At 37.6% G+C, this 25,074-nt stretch overlaps 2 protein-coding genes across 2 annotated transcripts; both read right to left on the reverse strand.

Annotated features, from left to right (window-relative positions):
- Nucleotides 1–976: 976 nt before the first annotated feature.
- LOC131148466 (uncharacterized) lies at nt 977–17,650 on the reverse strand. Its single transcript, XM_058098162.1, has 9 exons — nt 17,643–17,650; nt 17,471–17,559; nt 15,849–15,987; nt 14,064–14,182; nt 4,994–5,128; nt 1,937–3,041; nt 1,682–1,778; nt 1,236–1,575; nt 977–1,131 (listed from the first exon to the last, which is right to left on the reverse strand). The coding sequence occupies exons 1-9, from the start codon at nt 17,648–17,650 to the stop codon at nt 977–979; spliced, it is 2,187 nt and encodes a 728-aa protein (XP_057954145.1).
- A 1,336-nt stretch (nt 17,651–18,986) lies between these two features.
- LOC131149481 (pentatricopeptide repeat-containing protein At5g56310) lies at nt 18,987–21,261 on the reverse strand. The gene is made up of 2 exons (XM_058099938.1): nt 21,248–21,261; nt 18,987–21,040 (listed from the first exon to the last, which is right to left on the reverse strand). Exon 2 carries the CDS (start codon nt 20,953–20,955, stop codon nt 19,264–19,266), a length of 1,692 nt encoding a protein of 563 aa, XP_057955921.1. The 5' UTR covers nt 20,956–21,040; nt 21,248–21,261; the 3' UTR covers nt 18,987–19,263.
- Nucleotides 21,262–25,074: the final 3,813 nt, after the last annotated feature.

The following is a 25,074-nucleotide window of genomic DNA, read 5'->3' on the forward strand; positions in this document are numbered from 1 at the left end:
GTTAAATTAATAGTTAATAATGAATTTATATTTTTAATTTATTATTTGAAATTGCTACAATTGTAGACATTTTAGATTATTTTTTTTCATTTTACTTATAATTAGTTTCATTTTCCCATTAACTAGTTTATGAAGAAAACGAAATATGCAATAAATAAATTAACAAAATTTAATTTTGCGCATTATTAATATTTTTAAAATTTTTTGAATCATACTAGAATAAATTTTATTTATTTAATATGGAAAGAAAATATAATAGAAGCTTTTTATTTATTTTATTTTCATATTCTTTGTTTAAATAAAACTCAAGTTCCAAAGAAAACAAACAAATTTTAACTAAATAAACTCTCTATTTAATATTTATTAATTAACCAAAAAATTTTAACTCCTTTGAACTAATTCAACATATTAATCCACTCAATACTATTTAATATTTATTTAATTATCTACATCAAATCACACACACACACACACATAATATATTATATAATATCACTTGTTTGGCCAGTTGAACCAAGTCAATGACTTAATCAAGTTGGTTAGTAGGTTTTAAACTATGCTTGTAATTACAATATCATCCACATACATAATAAGAAGGATCCTACTCAATGAAGCAGTGTTTTAAAAGGCAGAGGCGTAAGGCGAGGCGTTTTACCCTCCGCAAGGCGAGGCGTAAGCCTCAAGGCGTTGAGGCGTAAGCCTTTTGGGACTATATTTTTTTAAAAATAATTAATAAATAAAAAAAATTATATATAGTATAAAAATGAGAAAAATGTTAGAATAATGGAGAAAAAAATAAAAACATAATTCTTAAGTATCATATAGGCCAATTTTAGCTAACAAACTCAAACAATGCATGTTTAAAATAAGCCATAAGTTTTCAAAAAGAAGAGAAAAAACCAAATTACAACATCACAATGTCTCATCATCCAAGATTCTAATTTCTAAGATTCTAGTAAATCTTAATCAACAAAGTTCAGAGGGAACTATCAAGATCTTCATCAAAGTCCTCATCTTCATTAAAATCATCTATAATAGGAGTTCTTCCACTAATAAATTCCTCTCCCACTTCAACATCATTGTCTTCCTCAATTGTGTCCAATGTTGGCCTCTTGCCTTTGTCTTGAGTGCCTACATATTCAATAAAGCTATAGGTAAGGAGTTAGGAAAAATGGAGAATTATAAATTAGTAGATTCAAAAATGACAATTGATATGTATGTACTCAAGTTCTCACAATAATCACTATTCTTCCTTTTGCTAGGAAGATTAGAATGCGAGCTACCAGAAGCTTGTGTTGCTTGAACATCATCTCCTTCAAAAGGTACCACGGGCAAAGCTCTAATAGCATCAACATCTAGGAGATTTTCATCATCAAACCAAGAAGTATCTTTTGGGAGGATAGGTTCTTCCTTCTCTGTTATCCATTCATCATCTGAAGCTACTTCTGACACCAATATTGGATCATAATTTTGTCTTCTTCTTATAGCTCTCTCCCTCAGTTTAGTGTTGTATTTAACGTAAACTAGACCATTCAATCTCTTGTCCTCTAATATATTCCTCTTTTTCGTATGAATCTACAATTGAGTTTAAGCCATTTAATATTTTAGATATTAGAAGATATTTTCATATTTTAGTGAAACCATAATAACATGGCATTTGTAAGAAGTAAGAACTAAGAACCTGCTCAAATGTGCTCCAATTCCTCTCACATCCACTAGCATTACATGTCAGGCTAAGAACACGAATAGCAAGCTTCATCAATTCTAGGGTCTTTGTCCTAAAATGCTTCCACCAATCAGTTACAAAAAAAAACATGTTTAAGTTCTAAGTTATAAGAAGAAACAAGCATAGAGTACTACTAATTAACTAATTTTTACTGATGTATTATTTTTACTTGGGCTTCTCAACATTCTGGAGTCAACAGCCACTCAAGACCCAAAATCCCCTCGTGCATTATCAAACAAATCCAATTGGATGTCTGCAGCTAGCCTCTCCTCATATGTCAACATTCTATCCATGCATTTAAATAGTCCTTTCTTCACTTCTTCACAATCAGAGAAGTTCTCCTTAAAATGCAATTGGGGATTTAAATAATATCCTGCAGCATGTAAAGGGCGATGAAGTTGTTGAGTCCATCTATCATCTATTTTGCTCCAAATGGGTCCATACTTCTTCTCCTTTCTATAAAAATTTGCAGCAATTTTTTCCTTCGCCGAATCCATCATCTCATAGAGAAACCCCATGGCTGGTCTTTCCTCAGAATCAACTTCCCTTAGAACACACACAAGAGGGACAACACTCTTGATAACATACGGCACATGAGGCCAAAAATCTTGGTCAAATAAAATTATTAAGCGACTCCTTATACCATCATGCATTTTTGCATATGTAAAAGTGCACCACATCTCCGAAGAGAACATAGATTGAAGACCTCGCTTTTGTTTGTAAATGCTCTCAAGTGTCAAAAATGCAGTAGCAAAGCGCGCCATTGCAGGGCGAATGAGTTCTTTGTTGTTGGTGAAATGCTTCCTCATCATTGCAAGTACATAGGAATGATTATAAATAAATTTCACAACTTGCTTAGCCTTCAGGATTGTGCTTGCATGGATCTTCAATTTTGCAATATCCTCCAACATGAGATTTAAACAATGTGCAACACATGGAGTCCAATAGAGCTTCTCCCTCTTTTCCATAAGCTTTTTTCCACCATTTATCATGTTCTTCGCATTATCAGTTATCACTTGCACAACATTCTCCTCACCAACTTCCTCAACCACCTCATCCATATACTTAAACATCAAATCGCCATTTTTTATAGAATCAAAAGCATCAATGGATTTTAAAAACCATGTACCAGCAGGACTATTCACAAGTAAATTAAGCAAGACCCTTGAACACCCATCAGTCCATCCATCAACCATGATAGAACATCCATATTCCTTCGAAGCTTTTTTGTGGTCTTTCAACATGCCATCGATGTCTTTCACTTCATCATTAAGGATCCACGTCCTCATCTCATGCATAGATGGAGACTTGAAACCTGGCCCATAATTAGCAATACCATCCACCATAACATGCCAATATACATCATCCATCAAATTAAATGGTAAAGCATTGTTGAACACACAACGGGCAACTTTCCTACACACTTCATTTCTTTCTTCCTTCTTCCATTTTGAGGTTAGAGTGGATTGTTTGGTCTGTGAAAATAAAAACTTATCCATTGGACCTCTAACCCTAGGAGTATGGCCACTCCCACTATTATGCTACTCAAAATCTCCAACTAATGGAGACATAGCACTCTAAGTCCCTCCTCCTAGACCCTACTCAATCTCTTCAAGAAGTTCATTTCTTTTACCCTTCTCTTCTTGGAATTTTTCAAAAGCACTCTTGCACTCATCACTCACGTTTTGAGGGGCTTTTGGGCAAGGTTTCATTCCCTTCCTTGTACCAGCAAAATGATATTTAAATCTTGTGATAGTCCCACTGCAATGTTGATTACAAAATTTGCATCTAAAATATTTTTCTCCATCAACTTCTTTTATGTATTTCCAAACAAAATCTTTTTTCTGCCCCTTGGAATCAGCTTCAGACATGTTTCAGTAGGTGCAGCAAGATTTAAGCAATTAAAATATGAAACAAAAACCTCAGAGACAAGAGACAAGAACCTCAAACCCGTCGGACAGAGATGAGAAGCTTGAAGGAATCATCGGAAATGGACGAGAAGCTTGGACGAATCGTTAGAAGCAATCGTCGAGTCTTCGGAGAGGGAGAAGAAGCTTCACCGAGAGAGAAAGAGTCAAGAAAGCAGAAGCTTTGTCGAGGCTTCAAAGAGAGAGCAGAGGCTTCGTCGAGGCTTCAAAGAGAGAGGAGAGGCTTCATCAGGCTTCGTCAACAGAGCAAAGGAGAAGGAGCTTCGCGAGAGCAGAGGATAAGGTTTTAGTGCATTTGGGTTTTGGCCTTTTAAATATGGGTTTTAAACTAGAATACTGAAAGGCGTATGCCTTGATGCTAAGGCATAAAAAGGCGAGTTTTTTGCCTGATGCGTACGCCTTCTCGTCTGAGGCGTACACTTTTATGGACTTGTGCCTTTTAACTTACGCCTTGGTGCATTTTTGGCCTAAAACACCTCAAGGCGCGCCTCATTTACACCTTTTAAAACACTACAATGAAGTATGACGATAAAATACAAAGCCATCCACTACACACCATCGAAGACCAAACTCAAGTACTACAACATTGAATTGAGCAAACCATGCTCTAGGAGACTGTTTTAAACCATATTGTGTCTTCTTGAGCCAACACACTAAGCCTGACTCCCCCTGAGCAACAAACCTAGGTGGCTGCTCCATATGTACCTCCTCCTCAAGATCACCATGCAAGAAGGCATACTTCACATCTAACTGATGCAGAGGCCAGTGATAAGTGGTGGCCAAGGAGATGAAGAGACATACTAGTGTAAGTTTGGCAACTAGGGAAAAAGTGTTGGAATAATCCAAACCATACACCTAAATATATTCATTAGCAACAAGATGTGCCTTTAAACAAGCCACAAAACCATCAGGGTTGACTTTCACAATGTATGCCTAGCAACAATCAGCCACAGACTTGTCAACGGGAAGAGATACCAATTCCCAAGTATCATTGTCCTGTGAAGCATTCATCCCTTCAACCATGGCATTCCTCCACCCAAACTGGGCTAAGGCTTCCGAAACATATTTAGAAAGGGCAGTAGATGATATAGTAGTAGCAAAACAAACATAAGAGGGTGACAAGAAGTCATAGCAAACATAGTTGAAGATGGGATGTTGTGTACATGTGGCTTACCTTTCTGGACAGCAATGAGAAGATCAACATCATGGGAAATATGATCATCAAACGAGGAAACCAAAGGCATGGTAGTACAAGCAACGGGACTCTCTTCCTTGGAGCCGCCTCGTGAATACACCTACAAATTAGGACTATTGAGATGATGAGAAGGACTCAAACTACATGGAGACACAAGTGGTAGATTAGGTAAGGACAGCAAACTAGAATCTGGAAGATTAGGCTGAGGAAGAAACTCATTGAGATCAGAAACACTCAGGGACTGAGTGAAGTATGTCGTAGACTCAAAGAAGGTAACAGCTGCAAAAACAAAGAAGCGATGCAAAGTAACACTATAACAACAATATCTCTTTTTGAGTATGTGAGTAGCCCAGAAAGACACATTTTATAGCACAAGGATCCAACTTTATCCAACACGGAAATTAGTTGATGAACAAAGGACACGCACCAAAATCTACGAGGAGGTAGAGAGAATAGAAGAATTAGGAAAGAGAACAAAGTTGGAAATTTTACCACTAAAAACAAAGGACAACATCATGTCGATAAGATAGCAAGCAGTAAGTACAACATCACTCCTAAATACTTTAGGTACATGCATTTAATAAAATAAGGTACGAATGATTTAAAGGATATGTCTATTTTTCCTCGCTACAACCTCATTTTGCTAAGGAGTGTAGGCATAGGATGATTGATGAATAATGCCAAACTAAATCATATAAGTACTAAAATACTCTTTAGCATTATCACTTCGAAGTATTCAAACTAGCAAACCAAAAAGAGTTTTTATTTCAGAACAAAAGGCACAAAATATATGAAATAACTCAAAACGATCTTTAATCAAGTATAGCCAAGTCATCCTTCAATAATCATCTGCAAAGGTTACGAAGTACTGGAAACCCAACTTGGACACAACTCTACTAAGACCCCAAACATCAAAATGGATTAACATGAAAGGGCTTGCAGCCCATTTATTGACTTGGGAAGAAAAAGGGGCACGATGATGCTTTCCCAACTGACATGACTCACAATCGAGACTAGACATAGAACTTAAATCAGGGACTAGATGTTTCACCTTTTCTAATGAAGGATGACCAAGGCAACAATGAAATTGGAAAGGTTTGGCAACAACAGTGCAGGCGGTAGAAGGAGATAGTGGCTCAAAGTAATAAAGTCCACTAGTTTCAAACCCTAAGCCAATCGTCTTCCTTGTCTTTAAATCCTGAATGACGAAAGAATCAGGGAAGAATGTTACTAAACAATTTGTGGATTTGGTACTCTTGCTAGCTGACATAAGATTGAAAGGAAACTCAAGAATATACAAAACTAAAGGAAGAAAAATAGAAGAAGTGGGATTTATAGCCCCAATTCCCTTAACAACAATGGTGGATTCATTAGCAAAAGTAACACAAGGTGAGTTTTTAGGATATTGGAGAGTAGAAAAGAAATTAGTTGTACTTATGATATGATCAGTGGTTGCTAAGTCTATAACTCAAGGACTAGGACAAGAACAACTGGATGACAAGCATGTTGTGAGAGATTACCTATTTGGGCAAGAGATGCAATGGGAAGAGCAGCTTGTTGTGACGCTTGATACTATTGGAAGTTGGAATACTCTTATTCTGACATAGATACCAGTATGTTAACCCCCACTTGGCCCCAAAGGTGTGGAGTCAGTGGTGGCTGCATTGGCAGCCCCCAAAGGTGTAGCATCGGTGGTGGATGCATTGACAACGTGTTAAGGTTTAACGTGGAGATCCCAACACTTCTGAATAGTATGATTACCTCCTCCATAGTAAGCGTAGTAGCGAGGAGTGCCTCTACCATCGCTCAAACCACCTCGATAACTTCTGTGGTTGCTGGGTTGAAAACTAGAATCATAATGTTAAGTAAAGGTTGTCCTCTCATAGCCAGATGCATGAGTAGGAGAATGTGTGTTGAAGGAAGCACGAAAGACGCAAGAATAAACACCGACAAATGATAACTCTACACTACTAAGCATCTAGGACTGGACTGCCTCAAACTCGAGTTTCAAACCCGCTAGAACCCAAAGAACCATCATCTGCTCCATATGCTTTTGCATCTCATGAACATAAATAGTTATAGGTTGCACAATGTTAAGCTCCTCATGAATACGTTTCATCCCTCCAAAATAATTTGTAATTCTCCTATCTCCCTACCATAACTGAAAGTACTCCTACGATAGATCATACATATGTGTATTGTTTCTAGAGTACAAAAGCTTGGCATAATCCCAAATCCCCTTGCATGTATCTAGATGCATGCACATCTGTGCAATCAAGGGCTCCATCAAATTCCAAAAACAATCAAGGCATCTTCCTGAATCCACACTTCTTTTCTCTTCTCATCAAAAGGACCAGATTGGAGCAAGTGGTTTGATTTTCCTAATCTTGCCAAATAAATTTGAACAACCTTAGACCGCTAAACATAATTCTTCCCATCTAACTTTTCAGTTATCTGTAGCAGCGATGAAGGAAACATGTTTGACTCCATCCCAACATTCACAAACCAATTGCCACACCACTTTCAAACAAGAAGAACAATCAAAACTAACCGAGACAACCACAAACAAGGTGAACCACTGAAGCAACCATGGGCAAGATGAACCACCTATGAACGGATATAATACTGCCACAGCCTCACATCAACATATGAACATTGCCACTGCTCCAAGAGACTCACAAAATTATACTGAAAGGAGTCCAAGAAAGAATTAAATGAAAAATGGTCATTTGCTTCCCTATCATTAAGATTTCTATGAAGATGGAAGTCCCAAGAAATAATATAATTAGCAACAAACAAAAAAGATGAAATGGAAGCACCATGATATAAGGAAAGACAAAAGGATAAGTAAAGACAACCCCAAAAACAAAAACACTGCCTTCCCAGCCAATGATCATCCAAAAAATAAATCTAACAACCATCCCTCGCTTTAAACTTAGTACAAGGAGAGAAAAATGGTACAAGTTGCAACATGAATATCCATGGGCTTTCATGAGTCACCCCACACTCAAATATTACATCCCACCCACTCAATTGCAAGTTAAATTTACCTTTAATCACTTTCTGCCAAAGAGGATCCTCTTCCAAAGTAAAACACCATAACATTTACCAACAGAGGCAATATTTTCAGATACCAAGCTACCAAGATCCAAGCACCCTCATTCTTGGACCTCCTAACTCACAAGATGATCTTTCCTCCCACCCACTTTGACCAAAGAAAATCCCTCATAATCTTCTCCAATCTATCAGCCACCTTTATGCGAAGTAAACAAAGAAAGAAAATAAATTGATGAAAGATATGCTTGAATTAAAGTAATCCCTAAAAAAAGACCACGTTTCCTCAGGTCATGATGCTTAGAAACCTTAGTCACCAAGATCTCAAAATCAAGTTAGGAGGTATTTGTTTGATCTAAACGGCCTCTAGACAAAGGCTATGTCTAAAATGGTAGTGAAACGTCAAATATCAAAGCGTTTGGTGGTGGCTCTTAATTTTCTTAAAATTGATCAATAAAATATATATCCAGGTCTCATAAGTTATATAAAAAATTCAAAGGTCACTTCACCATTTCTTCCCCTAATGAAAAATAAGGGGCAAAAAGTCCAACACTCAAAAGAAACTCTATCTTCCCCACCACAATCCAAAACATGCATGGAAGCTACAACTATGGCCCATCCAACACCCTTTTTTACCATCTCCTCCGGTGACAATGTGCAAAGCTTTCCCTATCTAGTAGCAGCTAACTTCTTCTTCATTCTTCAGTAACTCCTTCCTTTTGCATTGCTTCTTCGTAACTCTATTGAAGTTCAATTAATTTTTTTAATCACTCCTTGTGAAAATGTTGCATCAACCATACTCACGTATATAAAGACCCCAACCACCTCCAATCCTCTCCCCATTAATTAGGGATATGACCTCATTGTTTCTCAACTACAAAAACTAAATAAAGCCAAATTATATAAAAATGTAAATTTAGTAAAGGAAGAGTAAATTGGAGATAAGATTAAACCTGATAATCAAGAAACTAATAGCATTAGTAAATTTCAATATCTTGGATCTATTATGCAAGCGGGAGGAGAAATTGATGAGGATGTGATGCATACAGTTAAAGCAGGTTTGGCAAAATGGAGGAGTACTTCAGTCATGCTTTGTGATCGTAGAATACCGTAAAATTAAAAAGAGAGTACTATAAGACAGCTATAAGGCCAGCCATGCTCTATGGATCATAATGTTGGAAAGCTAAGAAACAACATGTACAAAAAGTAAAAGTTGCCAAAAAGTGAATGTTAAGGCGGATGTGTGGTATAACATAAAAAGATAAATTAAGGAACGGACATATTTGCAATAAACTACGCATAGCACTAGTTGAAGACAAGATAAGGGTGGGGCAACTTAGATGGTTTGGACATTTAAAACACAAGTCAAGCAACACAGCTATGAGGAGTGAGTTATTATTTCTGGTATTAAAAGGGATAGGGGTAGACCTAAAATAACCTGGAATGAGATAGTGAGAAAGGACTTAATAGCTCCTAAGCTAGTACAGGAAAATGCCCTTGATCGAGCAAATCAGCGTTGTCAACACCAGGTTTAAATTATCCATTTTGATTACCAACATTTTGTGACTTAAGAAAACCAAAGTAAAATGAACCAAACCCTTGATTCCTTTACTTACCCTTTTATTTACAAAGAAAGTCACCACTTTATTTTGGTTTTTGAAAAGGTAAAATAAAGGAAAAACTTGTTTAGAGAAGATCTGGTCTGATACTACCATTGTGAATAGGGAAGGTAGACTTTTGAATCTTCCTAATTTGAGATTTAAAAGGTCTAGCACCCTAAAATACCCATTCCAAAAATGGTTGCAGCACTTAACCCTTGATTCCTTTACTTAACCTTTTATTTACAAAGAAAGTCGCCACTTTATTTTGGTTTTTGAAAAGGTAAAATAAAGGAAAAACTTGTTTAGAGAAGATCTGGTTTGATACTACCATTGTGAATAGGGAAGGTAGACTTTTAAATCTTCCTAATTTGAGATTTAAAAGGTACCCTAAAATACCCATTCCAAAAATGGTTCCAGCACTTAACCTATGTGAGTGTGTGTCTCTCTCACTTAAAAATTCAAAAAATTGAGAAAAAGGGTGAAAAACAGCAAAAAAATTACAGTTGCAAGATCAAGCAGTCAACCGCCTACACAAAGCAGTCAACCACTTCCTGTTGTTTTCTGTTTTGTTTGTTTTCTAAAAAATTCAAACTTTTTGCCCTTGGCCACTTTTGAAGAGGTCTTCATAGAATTCATATAGAGGCATATACCCCATGGGAATTCCACTACTTTGAATGTCTTTTTAAATTCCTCAAACAAAGCATACCAAAACAAAGAAAAAAGAGAAAAGAAGAAAGAAATAACTTTTAAGTGAGTTTGAATCTACAAAGGTAGATTGCATACATATTCTCCATTGCAGGAATCAACCCACTTGTAGTTCACCAAAACATTTTCAAAAAACAAGTTTTAGAAAACATTTTAATCATCTTTTAAAAAGAACACTTGAAACCACTTGAAGTCTTAATAAAATTTTTTTATTAAAAAACTAATTTTTCAATTAACACTATGTTGAGCAGAGATTAAAGTCAAGTTTAACATTAAGAAAACTCCTTTCCACCCTCAAGTCGCTTCACAAGTGATTGCTTTGAAAAAATGGTATTTTCCTTGTTTAAATTTGAAAAAATGTTGATTTTTTGTGGGAGAACCACAAACCCACCTTGAATTAAATTTAAAAGGTTTTTGAGATCATCCAAAAGCCACATCATGGATGTATGACTCTAAAAATGTTTGAAGACTTTGCAAAAACTTGAAGACCTTGTGAAAACTCATGTGGATTCACTTTTGAAATAAGACACACTTCTTTTTTTATGGAACAGCATTCAGAATCGATCAAATGCACTCTATTGAGTGTAGAACTCAAAAAAACTTGAAATCTTGAAGAAAAGCATGAAAAAGTGCAAAAATATGCACTCTTAGGATTTGACGGTCAATCACTCACTTCTTTTTTTATGGAACAGCATTCAGAATCGATCAAATGCACTCTATTGAGTGTAGAACTCAAAAAAACTTGAAATCTTGAAGAAAAGCATGAAAAAGTGCAAAAATATGCACTCTTAGGATTTGACGGTCAATCACTTGAGATAACAATCGTCTGTTTGATAGCCCAATGGGCTACTTTTTTCAAATCTAGCAGGGGGCGGTCAACCACCTAAATGAACCAGTTGACCGTCTATATGTGAATTTTAAGAAAACATGCATTTTTTTTTATTTACAAACATGTTTTTTGCATGAAATTAAAGTAGAAACATATCCTAACACCTCTAAGATGCATTATTGATATGAACTAATGGAGAAAACATGAAACATTGAACATGACATTCATAAAACATCAATATGCCTCAACATACAAAAACTCATAGAACACGTAAAAATGAATGAAGAGAAGGATTAAGCATTGACCTAGTTGAAGAAAACACCTTTGTAGATTAAATGGAGGACCCTCACTTTTAAATTCACTCCCTAAATACCCAAAACAATAGATGATAGATGTAGTTGTCTCTCTTTCTTACTTTTAGCCAAACTTCCTTTTTTAACCCAACAAAACACTTATAAAATTCTCTCATTGCCCCTACTTGGGCATGCCCCTATCTCTCCCGCAAGAGGTCCTTTTATAGGCCTCCAATGAAATGGAGGGTAAAGCCACTTTGAATTTGAATTTGGAAAATTAAAATTCAAAATTAACTACCATTAACTACCAATCACCAACTGTCAATGTCGTTGCTTGAATGTGGCAACCTTACGACACATGGCATGCCCAAACTTCCCAGTCAATCACAAGAGTACAACAAAAAATTCAAAACTTGTTGGGGTCGACTGCAACTGCCTATTTGGGGCGCCAAACAATAATGGTGGGAAAAAGCACCGGTCGACCGCCAAAGATGGCTAGTCAACCGCCTCATGCTGTTTTTCTTTCCCTTTGTGTTTTTTATCTAATTTTTTCATATGTTTAGCTCAGTCTTTGTTTTATTAGGTAAAAAATGACCATCGACGTATGGAAAATGATTCATGTCATAAACCCTGCCTAATGGTACTTAAGGCTTGATGCTATTGTTGCTGTATATGCAGGAGTACTAGAAATATAACTTCCATCAATGATGATCCATGACTTGAAATATTGTTAAAAAATTAAAATAATAAGTTTAATTTTTGTCTAACATGAAATTTCATTGTTTATTACTTATAATTATTAAATGAATATTGACAAGAAAAGCATTATATCTATTAAATCTTTAAAAAAAAAAATTTGATTATGCCATTACCACTTACTTTTCCCAGTTAAGTAATTGAGTAAAATGGAAGACCTAAACTTAATGAGAGGTCTCTCCCTCTATTTATAATATATGTAAGTACAATAAGAATGACCATAATACCCTTATTAACTCACACTTATTACTAAAAAAACTCTAACACATGACAGCAATAATGCCCAAAGAGTAAATAACCATTAACACTCTCCCTCAAGTTGGAGCATATATATCATATGCTCCTAACTTGTTACAAATGAATTTCACACGAGCACCTCCCAAGGCTTTAGTGAACAAATCAGCAAGCTGAAACTCAAACTTCACATGAGTGGTCGTAATGAGCTTTTGTACAAGTTTGTCTCAAATAAATTGGCAATCAACTTCTATGTGCTTTGTCTACTCATGGAAGACAAGGTTGGAGGCAATACGAATAGCAACTCGATTATCACACATCACCTCCATAAGCTGAGAATGTGGAAAACCTAGTTATTTCAACATATTCTTCAGCCAAACAAGTTCACATGTAGTGTGTGCCATAGCCTTATAATTTGACTAAGCACTCGGCCTGGCAACCACAGTTTGTTTCTTACTTTTCCAAGAGACCAAATTACGACTGACAAAGATTCAATACCTAGCTGTCGATCTTCGATTGGGAGGTGATCTGACTCAATCTGCGTCTATATATCCCTGAATATGAGTATGACCCCGATCTTGATATAAGAGACCTCTCCCTCGTGCACCTTTGAGATATCTCAAAATGTAAATTACTGCATCCCAGTGACTTGTTCTTGAGGAATCAAGAAACTGACTCACAACACTTGTTGCAAAGGATATATCTGATAATTTGGTAGAGTGACTGCAAGATAATTCAACTTTCCAACAATTCTCCAGTAGCGACCTAGGTTAGGGAACAAATCATCCATATCTAGCATTAACTTACTATTGGGATCCATGGGTGTATCAACAAGTTTGGATCCCAACAGCCCCGTCTCATCTAAAAGATCAAGAACATACTTCCTCTGTGGCAAGACAGTTCCCATACGAGATCTCGAGACTTCTATACCCAAGAAGTACTTCAATGGTCCCAAGTTTTTGGTCTAAAACTTACTCTGTAGAAAAAGCTTTAGGTCCTAGATGCCACAATCATCATCACCAGTGATCACAATGTCATCCACATATACAATGAGCAAAATACTGCCCAATGGAGTATGATGATAAAATACAGAGTGATCTACAGCACACCAATGAAGGCCAAACTCAAGTACAACCGCACTAAAATGGCCAAACCATGCTCTTGGAGATTGTTTTACTCCAGAAGTCATTGTTTTAATCCAGACAATGACTTCTTGAGCTGACATACTGACTCCCCATGAGCAGCAAACCCAAGGGGTTGCTTCATATATACCTCCTCATAAAGATCACCATGTAGGAAAGCATTCTTCACATCTAACTAATGAAGAGGCCAATGACAAGTGGTGGCTAAAGAAATGAATAGACGTACTGAAGCAAGTTTAGCAACCGGGGAGAATGTGTCTCAATAATCCAAACCATACACCTAAGTATACCCCTTAGCAACAAGACGGGCCTTCAGACGAGCCACAGAACCATCAAGATTGACTTTCACATTGTACACCCAGCGACAACCAACCACAAACTTATTAGGAGGACGAGATACCAAATCCCAAGTTTCATTATCATGTAGTGCACACATCTCGTCAACCATTGTCACCCTCTGCCCAAAACGGGATAGGGCTTTGGAAATAGATCTTGAAAGAGCAAGAGAAGATAGAGTACTAACAAAACAGTAATAAGAGGGTGAAAAGAAGTCATGATAAACAAAATTAGAGATCGGATGTTGGGTACAACTGCGTTTACCTTTTAGAACAGCTATTGAAGGATCAACATCATGAGAAGTAAGATCATCCAATGAGGGAACTAGAGACGGTAGTAGAAGATGGAGGAGGCACTTTCCCCTTGATTCGTCGTGTGTATACCTGTAAATTGGGATGATTGAAGCAACGAAAAGGACTAAAACTAGATGAATATGTAGGAGGATTGGGCACAGATACTAGGTTTGGATTTGGAAGCCAAGGCAAAGGAAGGGACTCATCAAGGTCAACAAAACTCAAGAAATCATAGTATGGCGTAGACTCAAAAAAAGGTGACATCAGCAAAGACAAAGAATCAATGTAAAATAGGACTATAACATCGATATCCCTTTTGAGTATAGGAATAGCCCAAAAAAATACATTTGATAGCACGAGGATCCAACTTATCCATTCCTAGAGATAAGTGATGGACAAAGGACACACAACCAAATATACGAGGAGGAAAGGAGAACAAAGGAGCCTTAGGAAAGATAACTGAATATGGGATTTTACCACCAAGGACAGAGGATGGCATTTTATTGATGAGGGAGCAAGCTATGAGCACAACATCACTCCAAAAGACTTTGGGGACATTCACTTGATACAATAGGGTACGAGTGACTTCAAGAATATGTTTGTTTTTCTGCTTTGCAACTCCATTTGGTTGTGGAGTGTGGGCACAAAAAGACTGATGGATCATACTTTGTCACATAAGTACTGAATTGGGTACTAAAGTACTCCTTAGCATTATCACTACAAAGTATCCTAACATGTCAAATTGAGTCTTTATTTATGAACAGAAAGCACAAAAGATATCAAACAACTCGAAATGATCTTTCATTAAATATAACCAAGTCATCCTAGAGTATTCATCAACAAATGTAACAAAGTACCAAAACCTCAACTTTGATGCCACACAACTAGGACCCCAAATATCAAAATGGACATGCATGAAAGGACTAACCACCCATTTGTCGACCCGGGGACCAAAGGGAACACGATGCTCCTTGCCCAATTGATAGGACTCGCACTCAAGATTAGACACAAAACTCAATGTAGGAACTATCTATTTCAACTTGTCCAAGGACGGATGACCAAGGCGACAATGAATTTGAAGTGGTGTAGCTGCAACTGTGCAGGCAATGGGTGGAGAAGGCAACTCAAAGTAGTAAAGTCCACAAGCCTCACGTCCTATGCCAATTGTCTTTCCCGTCTTTAGATCCTCAATAACCATAGAATCAGGAAGGAATGTGATAGAACAATTTAGTGACTTTGTAAGCTTACTAACTGACATAAGATTGAAATGAGATTTAGGAGTGTATAAAGCATAAGAAAGAGAGATAGAAGGAGTAGGATTTACTGTTCCTATCCCCTTAACAGCAACAATGGACCCATAAGCAAGGGTAACTTGAGGGAGATTTTAGGATACTAGAGATCAGAAAAGAAGTTGGTTGCACCTATTATACGGTTAGTGGCAGCAGAATCGATAATCCAAGGACTAGTAGGAAGGATACCAGTTGACATGCAGATTGTAGGACTACCTTTTGGGCAAAAGAAGCAATGTGATAAGATTCTTGTTGAGACAATTGGTACTGTAGAAACCTTGAATACTCCTCCTCTAATATAGCCACAGTACGCGGTTCACTCAATCAAGTGACTAACAAAGGAATCATACTTTCGGGATTTGCAAATGCCATCCAAACATTCACAAACTCAAACCAATGATCATAAGATTAATTGCTGGAACAATTGGAAGCACCACGAACAAAGCTGGCCACAGATAAATCAGTACAAGGCTGCCATAGCACCAAGAAACTCACACGCATCCCCAAGAAAGCGACACTCAGCACTCAAACGATTGGAGAGGTGAACCACCAAAACTACCATGAACAAATCACCAACAACCTCAGATGCAGCCCACGAAAGCAACACTGCCACACCCTCACGCACAAAAACAAAAACAAAAACAAAAAACAAAAAATAAAATAAAATAAAATAAAAAACAGCTTATGAGCACTGCCACTGCCCCAAGAAGGTCAACAATGACCATTACTACACCGAAAAACAACTAACGAATTACCATGAGTGCATTGTCACAACAAAGATTGGATCTTGGAACAAAAACACATACCTAAGAGCTTGATATTTTGGTATATGGAAGGAATTAGAATAGTGAATCAAAAAACACAGCAAATCCTCAGACCCAATAAACTCATTAACAATTGATAAGCAGCTTCACGAAGCATCAAACAACCATTCTTTGGGTGCCGCACTGCCACAGACGAGGTGAACAACTCCCCGACGGATATAGCACTGCCACTGCATCACAACTGAACATATAAATGCTGCCACGGTTCCAAAAATATCACAAAGAAGCCTTCACAAGCCTTGAACAGCCAGTAACGAAATGCCACGAGTGCATAGTCGGAAAAGGTTGAATTTTTTAGCAAAAAAAAAACTGACCTAACAACTTGATAATATAGTCTAGAGAAGGGATCAGAGCATGGCAGAGGAAAAAAAATGTGGCTGAAAATACACTCTTGCGTCGGCGTGTGAGGTCGGCCTTGCCGGCATTTGGCCGGCGCATGGGGGCTCCTCCGGCGATGGGGTTTTGTGGGGTGAGTTGTCCCGGGGGGGGGTTCTGTTTATGGGTGTATGGTTGGTTTTGTGAAATAATATGGGATGGAGGTGAATCTAGGAAGGACAGCCGCAGAAATGGTGTTTTCCAGCGACGGCTAAGGAGAGTAGGGTTTAGTTTGGATCACACTCTGATACCATGTTGAGTAATTGGGCAAGATGGAAGACCTAAACTCAATGATAGGTCTCTCCCTCTATTTACAATATATGTAAGTACAATAGGAATGACCATAATACCCTCATTAACTCACACTTATTACTAACAAAACTCTAACGCATAATAGTAATAATGCTAAAAGACTAAATAACCATTAACATTTCCAAAACAGTTTCACTTTGTGCAATTCAAAGGGTTAAAATTGAAAAATAGCACATTCAAATATTAGATATCTTAAAATTATTTAGTATTCAGATCCAATGACTGGTCAGAACTAGTTCATAAAATCATGTTTGAAGTTAAATGTTTAGCACTTGACACCTAATTTTGCCAATTGCCCCCTTATCACCTAAAGGGACTCCGAAATAAGTCAAAGGCCATTCTACCATCCCCATAACCAGCAAGAAAAGAAAAGGTAGAAGTCACCTTTGGGCTCAAATTAAAACACCCAAACCACATTTACCCAAATTAATGTTAAGCTCCTGCAAAAACATTAAGAATAGTTTGAATTTTAGAAAAGGAGAATTTGTCATCAACCAAAAACGGAACAGCATCATGAGCAAATTGAAAGTGCAAAAATACTATTGCAACCCTACCCACCACAACACCCACAACATTACCTGTATCAACCACCCTCTCAATCATCCTACTTAACACATAACCAACAAATAAAGAGGAAATGTGATATTGGATCCCCCTGTCACACCCCCTAGAAGCCAAAAAACAAGTCTAAGGTACTCCATTTATAATAACAGAAAGGGAAGTTGTAGAAATACAATCCCCCAATCCAACCTCTCCATCTCGCATCAAAACATGTCCTAACCAAAACTTTATCTAAAAAAATTCCAACTCACCCTAAAAGAAGCCTCTTCAAAATCTATTTTAACCCTTTCATTTTACTCTTCCTAGCCTCTTCAATAACCTCATTATCCACCAAAACAATGTCCAAACTTTGTCTACATCTAACAAAAACAAAGTACCTCCTTAAGCTTATCAGCAAGAATGTTCACAATAATATTGTATATACTCACAAAACGATCTGATAGACCAAAAGTCTTTCACCTTAATAGAATGAAACTTCTTAGGAACTGAAGCAATCAGAATGGAATTCAAATTCTTACAAATTACCTCCATTTAACTAAAATTCATGAAGCAATCTCATCAAATGAGTTCTAACCATATGCCAACAATGTTGAAAGAAAGAAAAATTAAACCTACTTAACCCAATAGCATTCTCTTTGTCCATGCCAAACACTGCCTACTTAACCTCTTCCTCTTCAAAATGTCTCCCCAACCATGCCATCCTAAACACTCGATACAGAGCATCGCTCAATCATTAATCAATGCAAAACCTCCTCAAAATACAAATACTTATAAAAACCAATAACCTCCTCCACTACGAAAAATTGACCTCTAACAACTCCATTTTCAAGGCCACTCTCTTAACCAACTCTTCAAAAATATTACCAAATTCTCTTGGGGATCGACATGCTCTATCTGCTTTAAAATCCTATGCTTTTTGATCCTCAAATCGCCAAACACCTCCACATTCCATTTCTTCAAGGCTATCTTAAACCTTAAACAATTCGAAAATGTGGTTCTGCATGGGTTATTATTGTGAATGACCACTGCTTTTATTTTTCTTCCCTAGGTTTCTCTCCACTCTCTCCCCACTTAAACCAAATAGAATAAAGATAAATTTATTTCTTTTCTCATCTTTGCTTATCTCCTAGTAATGGAGCGCAAATTTAATTAGGAAAAAAAAAAAACAAAACTAGCTAAGATGGTATTTTATTCTACCTTCTAAGCCCCAAAAGCTGGGAAGCAAACCCATTCATCATCATCTTGAACTGCTGCTAATTTTTGAAATTTTAGGATGGAAGAAGAAAGTGCAAGATATTAGAACAATAAGAACTTGGGCATGCAAAAAATTTTGCTAGTGTCAAATCCAAAACTTAGACAAAACAAAGATTTTGCAAAGAATATACCTGCTAGCTTAGAAAGTCAGAACTTTGATGCAATGAACCCCAAGAGACGAGCAAGCCACTGAATTGAAGTCCAAAAGTAATCATGTAAGAACTTTGATGCAACAAAACCCAAGATAGAAGCAAGACACCAAGGTGAAGTCCGAAAGTATCGAAAAATGGTTCATGTATCGCTTTAGTAGATAAGATAACCATTGAATGTGCTAGCCTAGTCCATTGGTAAATTTACATTTAGCTGAAAATACATCTTGTCAATGTGAATCCAATTTACTAAGTTTTTCAATCGCAAAATTCTTTCCACATTTTTCTTGGGAGCTATAGCACCTTTACAAGTCATGTTGCATAATTCTTTCTATAATGCACAAAGTTAGTTTCAAACAAAGAGGAAGTCTCCACATAAGTAGGAAAGCTTTGTTCCCTTGCTTGATTCATGCATCCATCTCACATTCCATTTGTACAAAACCAGCCATCTTCAACTGCCAGTTTATCTTGCCCAAAACTTCATATATCCTAGTAGATTTTGGATGTGATCTGTCACCGGCTATGAATTCATGAACTTTGTTATTCACCTCAATGAAACTCCCACCAGGCGTCTTCTTAATGCCCTTGTCCCGCATTTCCTTCCTTACTACCCCAACTTCAGTCCACCAACCACGGGCAGCATATATGTTAGATAAAAGCATATAGTTTCCGCCATTATAGGGTTCCACCTTTGCTAGATGCTGCAAAGCATGTTCGGCAAGCTCAGCATTGCCATAAATTCTCGAAGCAGCGAGAAGGGAACCCCATATAGCTCCATTTGCTTCAAATGGCATTACCCTAACCAATTCCAGTGCCTTTCGGAGGTAACCGGCACGCCCAAGTAAATCAATCATGCAACCATAGTGCTCAATTGTTGGTTTGATCCCGTACTTTGAACCCATACTGTTGAAATATCCAAGACCAATTTCAACCAATCCAACATGGCTACAAGCAGATAGAATAGAAATAAAAGTAACTGCATTTGGCTTAACTCCAGCACTTTCCATGCGAGAGAACATATCAACAGCTTCTTTTCCAAGCCCATGTAGGGCCAGTCCATCGATCATTGTTGTCCAAGTTATAACGCTTCTATGCTCCATGTTTTCAAAAACTTCTAGCGCTTTGTTTAACTTCCCTAATTTTGCATACATGTCTATCAGGGCATTGTTAAGCTGAATGCGTCTAGAAAATCCATGCTTGTCTGCGTAGCTGTGGATCCATTTCCCCAATTCAAGGGCACCCAAATGTGCACAAGCCGAGAGCATAACCAACAATGTGATTCCGTCAGGCTGCACGTCCTCCAGCTGCATTCTCCGGAACATTGCAATCGCTTCACCTGATCGATCCATCTTAGCATAACCAGCAATCATGGCAGTCCACGAAATTACATTCCTGTCAGGCATATGCTCGAACAAGTCGCGGGCATTATCAGCATCACCGCCCTTAGCATAACCAGCTACCATCGCATTCCACAAGGTCACGTCTCTCACAGACACTTCGTCAAACAGCTTTCGGGCATCGGAAACGCACCCGCACGTAGAGTACATCTGAATGAGAGCCGTCGCCACATGAACGTCGAGTTCTAACCCTGTGCCAAGAGCTTGACAGTGTATCTCTCTTCCGACTTCAACTGCGGATAGACGAACAACAGCCTTCAAGACGAAGGGGAGGGAGTAAGCGTCAGGTCGAAGGCCTGCAACTTGAATGCCACTGTAGAGAAGGATGGCGTCTTTGGGAGAGTGCGTAGGAGAGCGAGAGAGAGCCCTGATGGCGGTGTTAAAGAGATAGATGTCATTGCCCTGTTGGTGAGTTTTGTGTGTAAAGACTGAATAGCCATAGTCTGAAAAGCCTAGAGAAGAGCAGGCGTCAATGAATCTGCCCAGGAGGAGGTTGTCCCGATCCAGCCCTCTGCGAACCATGAAGCCATGAGTTTGGTACAAGTGTTTGACGTTGGAGCACAGATTCAGCAGAGGAACCACGTCTGGAGCCGTTGATATGCAGCGTTCATATTTTAACAGAGAGAAGTGATATGGAGGAACTTGGGGTGGTCTTAGAATGATGGATTGGTGCACTGCTCGCTCGCGCACAGTCACTCGCATTCATGGTCCTGTCGGTGGTCCGGCCAGCTTCCTCCTTTACCTTCCCTAATCTTCCCCTGATTCGAGTAAGAAAACACCCGACAGCCTGCGCCATTTGCGCCATTGTTTCGTAAAATTAAAAGAAAATATTAAACACACGAGTACAAGTAGACTAGTAAAATGTATACAAATTCGTTAATCTCAATCAAATACAACTTGCTTTACTCGACTTATAATCGATTCGCTTCTTAAATGAATCAAATATGAATTTTCATTTTATATCAACCCCCTTAGTGAGTCGGGTTAGATTTACCTGTGGATATCCACCAACCTACTTAAAAGCCCATTAACTGATTAATTATAAAAGTCCAAGACCTCCCCAGCCCACTACCCATTGCCAGCGCCCCACAGCCACACGCATGCATGCTGCTACATAGGATAATGGGATACAGCTCAGTCTCACAGTGTTCACTGTTCAGTAATCAGTGCTATTATTCACACTCACAGTATTAACAATAAGTATTTATTTATATTGATATTGATGTTGACAAAAAAATATTATATTGAATAAATATTGAAGCTACTGCTGTAACGACCCAAAAATTATATTGCTATGAATATAAAAATGTTTTGATACCAATAATAATAATATTTACAATGTCAACCCGGACTCAAAGTGGGGTACCAGAGGTATTCATATTCTTAAATACATACTATTCATGCAGCGGAAAACATAATGTATCAGAACCTCACATACAATATCAGATTTCTTATGACAACCTGCTTAATTTCCACATTTTTTTTTTTATAAAATCAATATCACAAATCTCAGCTCAACAGATCATAATCCACCTAGACCCATGGATACCAGAGAAAAATCAAAATACAATACGGAAGCCTAAGCAGCAGGAAACATATAATCACAATATTGTAAATACAAAACATCCATCACATTATTACAAATACTAGAGTCACTATACCACTGTATTTCAGTATATACACATCTCAAACAAAATCTAGGGACATTTCCCCCAAAAATCCAATTGTCCTTACCAAAGCTTACCCTTCAAAAAGGGCAGACAATAGCTCTAATTCAACGGGACTTTTCCCACTCTCCTATCTAGGGCTCCTGAAAAGTTTATAAAATTTAGAGGTGAGACATCTCTCAGTAAGGGAAATAAACTTATATCAGTGTGTGGCAACATGATTATTTTGTGTTCTACATATACCATACATAACATATGCTGTAACTGTTTGTTAAATCTGGGAAAACATATATATATCAAATCATGGCAGAACATACTGCATTTTCATAAACATATCTCATCTCATATAATAATAATAACATAAAAACATTCCTGGTAGGTTAGCTGGCTATTGTCATGTATTACCCCCACATGACTGGATTGTGTGGCCCGAAGGCGGAACCTGACAATGGTTGACCAACCACTGCCAAGTCAAAAGTACAGTCTGTAAGTCTAATAGGTCTGCCTGACCTGGTCCGTACACCAGGGGCAATCACACTCTTCTTAAAACCACATCGATCATCCAATCTCACACCACTCCATACAGCGGTGTTAACACAAATATTATAATCACGAAGACCATGGACACAAAGCAATGGTATCGTGCAAGTGCTAGCCTAGACCAAGCCAACCAGGTTCTGATATCATATAACATATATTAAAACTGTGATACATGGATATCTCATATCACTAATTATCATATCAATCATATCATTTTGCATATATACGTATATCATGAAAATCATCGGCTTGTACGCTGGTATTACACATTTTATCATAGCTTGGCCCGTATGCCGGCAAATCATAGCACAGCCCATACGTTGGCAAATCACATCATAGCACAGCCCGTACGTCAGCAAACATATCATAGCACAGCTCGTACGCTGGCAAATCACATCATAGCACAGCCCGTACGCTGGCAAATAACATCATAGCATAGCTCGTACGCCGGCAAACATATATAAAAATCTCGGCCCGTACGCCAGTTTTCCTATTATAAAAATCCGTATCATAATCTCATTCCAGAAAATAATATTTTAAACATTTTATACTCATGCCACACTAAATAGATTTTCCGCATATTTAACATACCATCATTTTAACCATATTTTCCCAAATATAAATCATATATAAATACAGTCATTTCCCTAAATCAAATTCTATAATAATATACATACATTTTTCATAAAATACTAGCCTAATTTATCCCCTTACCTGGCCACTGAGAAAGCCCCCAAAATATTCTAGTCTAACACCCGTAGGATTTCCTGACCAATACCCTAAAAATGAAAACTCTCAATATTAAACTTCAGTATTTTCATGCGTACATCATTTCCTATAACTATCGCACGACCAAATTTGGCTTAAAAAGCCTTACCTCAACTCAGGGATGATTTCCAACTTGCTTTCACCAACGATCCGCTCGGGCAGATTTGGAGAGAACTTTCCTTGGAGCATCGTGGTGGTTTCGGATTGTCGATCTAGCGTAAATTTAGCCCGAAATCGACGAAAGAAAGAGGGAGAACTGAAGGGGAGAGAGAGAGAGAGAGAGAGAGAGAGGAGAGTTAACTTAATAATGAAGATAATATCCGGATTTTGATATTTATAGAGCAGAGGATTCGTCGACAAGCCACGTCATTCGTCGACGAATCGTTTAATAAATTTGTCGACGAAATTGAGTCCTCATCGATGAAATTCAATCGGCTCAAACCTCTCTCGGTATCTCTTCGTCGACGAATCCCCTGTATTTGTCGACGAATTCTGATGATTCCCCTTGGTTATTCCTTCCAAAGTGCAATGTCATCGACTTCCTCCTTCTGTTACTATCTCCATTTCCCTTCCTCTTTATTATTTAAATCCCATTTTTTATTCAGGTCGTTACAGTTCTACTGTCTCCATAAATATACATACACATCCCCAAAAATCCATAAAATATCATAGGGATTCCACAAACATATCCCCCAACTCAAAACACTTACCCTGATACTATAGTACCAAGGTCTCTTCTACCTTGGAGTTCACTCCACACGGTTGTCCGGGTTTCCTAAAATGTTTAAATTCTTAGGTGAGACATTTCTTAGTAAGATGGGATAGATTATCATCAGTGTATGGTAACATGAGTTCTAGTATGTTATAAACATATCCTGTAAATAATTAACTGTAACATAATTAACTGTAACTGATAAATCATGTAAATATGTACCCATACTTATATAAGTCTGGTAAAATCATATTTTCAACATAAACTTACTCTGGCATAATAAGTTTCTATATACATGTAAATTGCCTGCTATATCTATATAATATTAAAATTTTCCCCTTGATGGATTTAGGTAGCTGATATCATGTATTACCCCCACATAATTAGGTTGTGCAGCTCATAGGCGAAACTTAGCAATGATTGGCCTACCACGCTAAGCCAAAAATGACTCGTCTGTAAGCACGATTGGTCACCCCAACTTAATCCGAACTACCAGAAAGGATATACTACTCTTCAATTGCTCAATCGTCTACCATACACCAACACTCTATCTGAGACGTGTGGTGGCACCAATCTAAAATAATAGCTACAGTATCGTGCTCTGAATCTAAACTAATCCATCAGGGTTCTACTACCATACAATTCATAATATAATTGTAACATATCTCATTTTCATATTTTTGCGTAAAATCTATTATATCATAATATCTTAATAAAATATTATATCATAATTGATCATGCCATAAAGCCAACTGAATTATCGCAGCACTAGGTTGGCAGAACTATCATGGCACTGGATCGGCTGAACAGCTGCAGCACTGGGCCGGCTGAACTATCACGGCATTGGGTCGGCTGAACTGTCACATTATACTGAACAATATCATACTTTTTGTAATGTTTATAATATTTTCTAAAAATCATTATCAAACCATGTTAGCTTTACTGTAATCCCAAGAGGGGGTGAATTGGTATTTTAAATATCAGTTACTTATATAGTATCAGACCCTGATGGATCATATTCAGTCAGTAGAGCACGGTACCGTAGCTATATTCAGTTCAAAGTCCAACCACATTACTTAGATAATATGTGGTATTCAGAAGTCGATCATACCTATGTTGTAGATAGGCTCCCCT

The sequence above is a fragment of the Malania oleifera genome, chromosome 2, assembly GCF_029873635.1.
Source record: "Malania oleifera isolate guangnan ecotype guangnan chromosome 2, ASM2987363v1, whole genome shotgun sequence".
In the NCBI taxonomy this organism is placed as follows: domain Eukaryota; kingdom Viridiplantae; phylum Streptophyta; class Magnoliopsida; order Santalales; family Ximeniaceae; genus Malania; species Malania oleifera.

Excerpts from the sequence above, each read along its gene's own strand:
- LOC131148466 (XM_058098162.1), bottom strand. Across the intron at positions 14,183-15,848 it reads CTTGGTGCTATGGCAGCCTT|GTATACACACGACGAATCAA; the intron begins GTACTGATTTAT and ends CCCAATTTACAG. Across the intron at positions 1,779-1,936 it reads AATGCACGAGGGGATTTTGG|GACAAAGACCCTAGAATTGA; the intron begins GTCTTGAGTGGC and ends GAAGCATTTTAG.
- LOC131149481 (XM_058099938.1), bottom strand. The coding sequence starts at position 20,955 with ATGCGAGTGACTGTGCGCGAGCGAGCAGTGCACCAATCCATCATTCTA.